Source organism: Chiloscyllium plagiosum, unplaced genomic scaffold (assembly GCF_037043375.1).
Source record: "Chiloscyllium plagiosum isolate Xiang-an unplaced genomic scaffold, Cpla_swu_hap1 HiC_scaffold_27, whole genome shotgun sequence".
NCBI lineage: Eukaryota > Metazoa > Chordata > Chondrichthyes > Orectolobiformes > Hemiscylliidae > Chiloscyllium > Chiloscyllium plagiosum.
The window spans coordinates 21,740,246-21,745,957 of NW_028270165.1; the positions used below are offsets into that span (position 1 = coordinate 21,740,246).

Here is a 5,712-nt window from a genome sequence, read left to right on the forward strand (position 1 = left end):
ACTCCTGAACAATTTACAATTTCTAATGATACTAGCTACCCATTCACTGCTCCACCCGATACACAACATTGAAAACTTAGTGCAGGAGGCTGAAAGAAATGAACAGCTTTAAAACAAAAAACCTCTTGGAGCTCAAAGCTTTCAATGAGAGTCTGAGCCCGCGGTAAGTTCAGGTAATCTTTATTGTGACTCAACTTTGTTAAAGCTTCAGATCCCCCCAGCAAAAAGGTGTAGAAAAAGTAGCTGCTTTTTGACAGCTCAAGGTCAAAGCGCACATACTTCTCACCCCCCCCCCCCCACCCATCCTACCTCACTTTCTCTACTGTTGGTCATCACCAAGTTGTCCTTTGCAGTTGGATCCTTGGTACAGCCGTAACCTGGAGGAAGTATTGCCTCACTCAGCAATTTCACCCCACCCTAAAAACGGTTTCATCATCAGATTCTGAAATCCAGATTTCTGACCGAATTCCAATTCCGTGATCTGCTGCGGCTGGATTCAAACTCAGGAGTCCCAGGAACTGGGTTGATAGTCCAGTCCCTAATGGCACTCGGTTGTTACTCCTTCAATCATCCTGCGATGGCACATGAACTCGTTGGTGCCTCCGCAGGTGGGAGGAGCGGATGAAGGCCTTCCCACACTCTGTGCAGCCGAAGGGCTTCTCCCCAGTGTGGATCCGCTGGTGGGTCTGGAGATTGGAGGAATCGCTGAACCCCTTCCTGCACTCAGGGCAGCTGAAGGGCCACTCTCCTGTGTGAACCCTCTGGTGTCTCAGCAGGATGGAGGAATTACTGAAGGCCTTCCCGCACTCTGTGCAGGGGAATGGCCTCTCCCCCATATGGATCCGCTGGTGGGTCAGCAGAGTGGTGGAACTGCTGAAGGCCTTCCTGCACTCGGGGCAGCTGAAGGGCTTCTCCCCAGTGTGGAGACGCTGGTGCTTCCACAAGTTGCTCACCTGACTAAATCTCTTCCCACACTTGGGGCAGGTGAACGGCCTCTCCCCCGTGTGGACCCGCTGGTGAGTCAGCAGATGGGAGGAATTCCTGAAGGCCTTCCCACACTCGGGGCAGCTGTAGGCCCTCTCCCCCGTGTGGACCCGCCAGTGGGTCAGCAGGTCAGAGGAATGTCTGAATGCCTTCTTGCACTCGGAGCAAGAAAACGGCCTCTCACCAGTGTGGAGTCGCCTGTGTGTCTGGAGGTTGAAGGAATTGCTGAAGGCTTTCCCGCACTCGGGACACGGGAACGGCCTCTCCCCTGTGTGGACCCGCTGGTGAGTCCGCAGGGCAGAGGCCTGGGTAAAGCCCTTCCCACACTCAGGGCAGCTGAAGGGCCTCTCTCTGGTGTGACTGCGCAGATGAGTTTCCAGGGCAGATGGGACATAGAAGCCTTTCCCGCAGTCACCACACTTCCATGGTTTCTCCACAGGGCGGGATTCCTCAGGTTTTTCCATGGCCGAAGCTTCAGCCGCACACAAACGCATGTAGAGCCCCTACACACCGTGATTTCCTCTTAACAGGCTGTTACACGCTCCACACTCAGTGCACTGCAACAGTAGGTCTCTCATCCAGTCCCACTGATACTGGAAATGTCCTCGAACAGGAACCAAAAAGCTTTGCTCCTTCTCACAGAATTGCAGTCAAAAATCGTTGTGGTCCTGATGGATTGAGTGACCGTCAGACATTGACACCAAAGTGAGGACTGCTGACTCTGGAGAGTCACTGTCAAAAAGCACGGCACTTGAAAATTCACAGCACATCAAGTAGCATCGAGGAGCAGGAGAGTTGACGTTACAGTTGATTTTGAAACTTCTGTCTTCAGATCTTCAAACGCTGTAAAAAGAGAATGTAAAAGTCATCACTGTCAGTCCAGGGGAGAAATTCAGAACAAGCAATTCTGCTTTCTGGAGAACACTCTTTTCTTTTATTATTCCACAAAATTGAAAGTGCCATCCCATTTTCTCTCTCCCCTTCTGTTCTCACTCCACTTTAACTAATTCTCCTGAAGGTGCTGATTCAGGATCTTATAGGAGCAGAAAAGCAAAAACGTCAAGACTTATCTCTCTGAAACTCCACCTGAAAGTTAATATCTTTCACGTCATTGGCATAATGCTGAGAGTGAGCAGGTCTGATTTGGAAAACAAAATAAAGTGTGCCAATTCAGGATGAACCTGCAATGCACCTTCTTGAGGAACAACCTCAAGAGATGGTTAATGTCCCCGGGAAGGGGAGCATAATGTGACACCCAGGTATTAACACAGACACCAGAGAGAGAAACTGAACATACAGACGTGGCAAACGTTAGTGGAAAGCCAGAGTCATATACACACAGAAACAGGCACAGGCACTTCAGTCAAACTCTTCCGAGCTGACCAGATAGCCTAAATTAATCTAGTCACATTTGCCAGCACGTGCTCCCTGTCCCTCTGAGCCGTTCGTATTGATACACCCGTCCAAATGCCTTTTAAATGCTGTGATTGTCCCAGCCTCCACTACTTTCTCTGGCAGGTCATTCCGTACACACATTCACACCCGCCCAAACCTCGTGAAATAGTTGCCTCCTTAGGTCTCTTTTAAATCTCCACGCCCCCTCCCCCGCCGCCCTCACCCTAAACCAATCACCCTCTAGTTCTGGACTCCCCCACCCCAAGGAAAAGACCCTATCCATGCTCCTTATGATTTTATAAAAGTCTATAAGGTTACCCCTAAGATTCTGGCGCGGGCTGGGGAAACAGCCCCAACCTATCCTTCCGTCCCTCCTCACCCGGGCAATTAAGACACATACCTGAGTTTGCAGACTCTGCGCCTTCCCTGGATTCACTCCAGTTGCTACCAGTGAACAGATTTTCTCCCTCTGAGATTGAAGAGTTGCCCAGCGAAAGGGTTTAACTCTGAACCGAGCAGAGCCACTTCCGCGTTGTGACGTCATCGATGGGTCAAGGCGGCGGAGGGAAAGACAGGAAGGGGAGGGGCGGGGAGGGGGCGGAGCGACAATCGGGGTCAGGGGCGGAGCGACTGGGTGGAGCGAGAGGCGGGTACAGAGGCGGAGCGCGGCCGGGACAGTGGGAGGAGCAAGTGTCGAGTGACGGCGTGCGAGACGGGGCGTGACGAGACGAAGGGGCGGGGCGAATGGCGGCTCCGCACTGCGCCTGCTCCGGATTGACGGCCCGCACTGCCCTGCGCAGTTTGCAAAAATCCTTTCCCTTCAGAGAATCCGCACAATGTAGAAGCAGGTCACCCGGCCCAATGGGACCACACCGACCCTCCGAAGGGTAACCCACCCACATCCATTCCCCTTCCCCTCCTGCCCGATATTTACCCCCCGAATAGACCTCACCTGCACATACCTGGGCACTATGGGTAATTTAACATGGCGAATCCACCCTAATCTGTACATCCCTGGACCATGTGGGGCAATTTAGCATGGCCAATCCACCCTCACCCTTCACAGATTAGTGGGCGGCACGGTGGCACAGTGGTTAGCACTGCAGCCTCACAGCGCCAGAGACCCGGGTTCAATTCCCGCCTCAGGCGACTGACTGTGTGGAGTTTGCACATTCTCCCCGTGTCTGTGTGGGTTTCCTCCGGGTGCTCCCGTTTCCTCCCACAATCCAAAAATGTGCAGGTTAGGTGAATTGGCCACGCTAAATTGCCCGTAGTGTTAGGTACGGGGTAAATGTAGGAGAATGGGTCTGGGTGGGTTACGCTTCGGCGGGTCAGTATGGACTTGTTGGGCCGAAGGGCCTGTTTCCACACTGTAGGTAATCTAATTCAATCTAATTGACTACTCTCCGGGAAAAACAGCTCCTCCTCATCTCTACCTTAAGTCTACTCCCCCTAATTTTATGAGGAGAAAGTGAGGGCTGCAGATGCTGGAGATGCTTCCAGCTCTGATCCCCCTAATTTTATGGCCGAGTCTCATCCCCCAGCAGGAACTACTAGACAGGGCAGGGAGCTGGTGGGCGTGGGTCGGGATGGCATGCTCTTCAGAGGGGTTGAATGGCCTACTTCCACACTGTAGAGATTGAATGATTTACTGCAGTCGTGTTTGCCCCGGATCACAGCGCACAGAACCTCCCACCTTCCACCAAATCAAAAGACAAGTCCCACCCTGCCCTCTCGTATGTGTGTTATCTGTTTACTTAATCGTTTCCATTGAATACGGCCCAAACCCCGCTGCTGTCAGTAAACTTTAAAATGCTCAGGAAACAATGAGGTATTGAAAACCGTAAGGTTTCTAATGATAACAGTCACTTCTTCTGATGTACAGCAGTGGAAATACAATGCTGGAGGCTGAAAGAAATGAGCAGTTTAAAACAAGAACCCACCTAACCATTCACTCAGCACACCTGTACTTCCTGCCGGTAAACCTTAAAGCACTTCATCCCCACAGTGCAATGAATTCCCACTTTCCACTAAAATTCTGGATATACTCATTCACTCAGTTGCTGTCCCACAAATTAAAGATTTCACTTTAACTTGTTCTGTGCAATGAACCAGAATTGATCAGGGACCTCGAAGTGAAGGAGCCATTGGGAAGTAGTGACCATAATACAATAAGCTTCAATCTGCAATTTGAGAAGGAGAGGGTACAATCGGAAGTGATAATATTTCTGTTGAATACAGGGAACTATGGAGCTATGAGGGAGGAGCTGGCCAAAGTTCAATGGTGCAATACCTTAGCAGGGATGACAGTGGAGGAACAATGGCAGATATTTCTGTGTATAATGCAGAAGATGCAGGATCAGTTCATTCCAAAAAGGAAGACAGATCCTAGGAGGAGGCAAGGGTGGCCATGGCTGACGAGGGAAGTTAAGAAACATATAAAGTTAAAAGAGAAAAAGTATAACATAGCAAAGATAAGTGGGAAAATGGAGGACTGGGAAGCTTTTAAAGAACAACAGAGGATAACTAAGAAGGAAATACACAGAGAAAAAATGAGGTACGAAGGAAAACTGGTCAAAAACATAAAGGAGGATAGTAAAAGCTTTTTTAGATATGTGAAAGGCAAAAAAATGGTTAAGACTAAAATTGGGCCCTTGAAGACAGAAACAGGGGAATATATTACGGGGAACAAAAAAATGGCAGAAGAATTGAATCGGTACTTCAGATCTGTGTTCACTGGTGAAGACACAAGCAGTCTCCCTGAGGTAACAGTGGCTGAAGGACCTGAACTTAAGGGAATTTATATTTGCCATAATTTGGTGTTGGAGAGACTGTTAGGTCTGAAGATTGATAAGTCCCCGGCGCCTGATGGTGAAGGAGGTGGCTCGAGAAATCGTGGATGCGTTGGTGATTATTTTCCACAGTTCGATAGATTCGGGATCATTTCCTGCGGATTGGAGGGTGGCTAATGTTGTACCATTATTTAAGAAAGGTGGGAGAGAGAAAGCAGTAAATTATAGACCAGTTAGTCTGACCTCAGTAGTGGGAAAGATGCTGGAGTCTATTATAAAGAATGAAATTACGACACATCTGGATAGTAGTAACAGGATAGGTCAGAGTCAGCATGGATTTATGAAGGGGAAATCATGCTTGACTAATCTTCTGGAATTTTTTGAGGATGTAACTCTGAAGATGGATGAGGGAGATCCAGTAGATGTAGTGTACCTGGACTTTCAAAAAGCTTTTGATAAGGTCCTACATAGGAGGTTAGTGAGCAAAATTAGGGTGCATGGTATTCGGGGCAAAGTACTAACTTGGATTGAAAGTTGGTTG

The 5,712-nt window shown here is 49.3% G+C and overlaps 1 protein-coding gene across 1 annotated transcript; it reads right to left on the reverse strand.

The window, feature by feature from the left end:
• Positions 1-315: 315 nt before the first annotated feature.
• Positions 316-2,881, reverse strand: LOC148143401 (uncharacterized). The gene is made up of 2 exons (XM_087974174.1): positions 2,780-2,881; positions 316-1,827 (listed from the first exon to the last, which is right to left on the reverse strand). Exon 2 carries the CDS (start codon positions 1,476-1,478, stop codon positions 564-566), a length of 915 nt encoding a protein of 304 aa, XP_087830300.1. The 5' UTR covers positions 1,479-1,827; positions 2,780-2,881; the 3' UTR covers positions 316-563.
• Between the last annotated feature and the right edge of the window lie 2,831 nt (positions 2,882-5,712).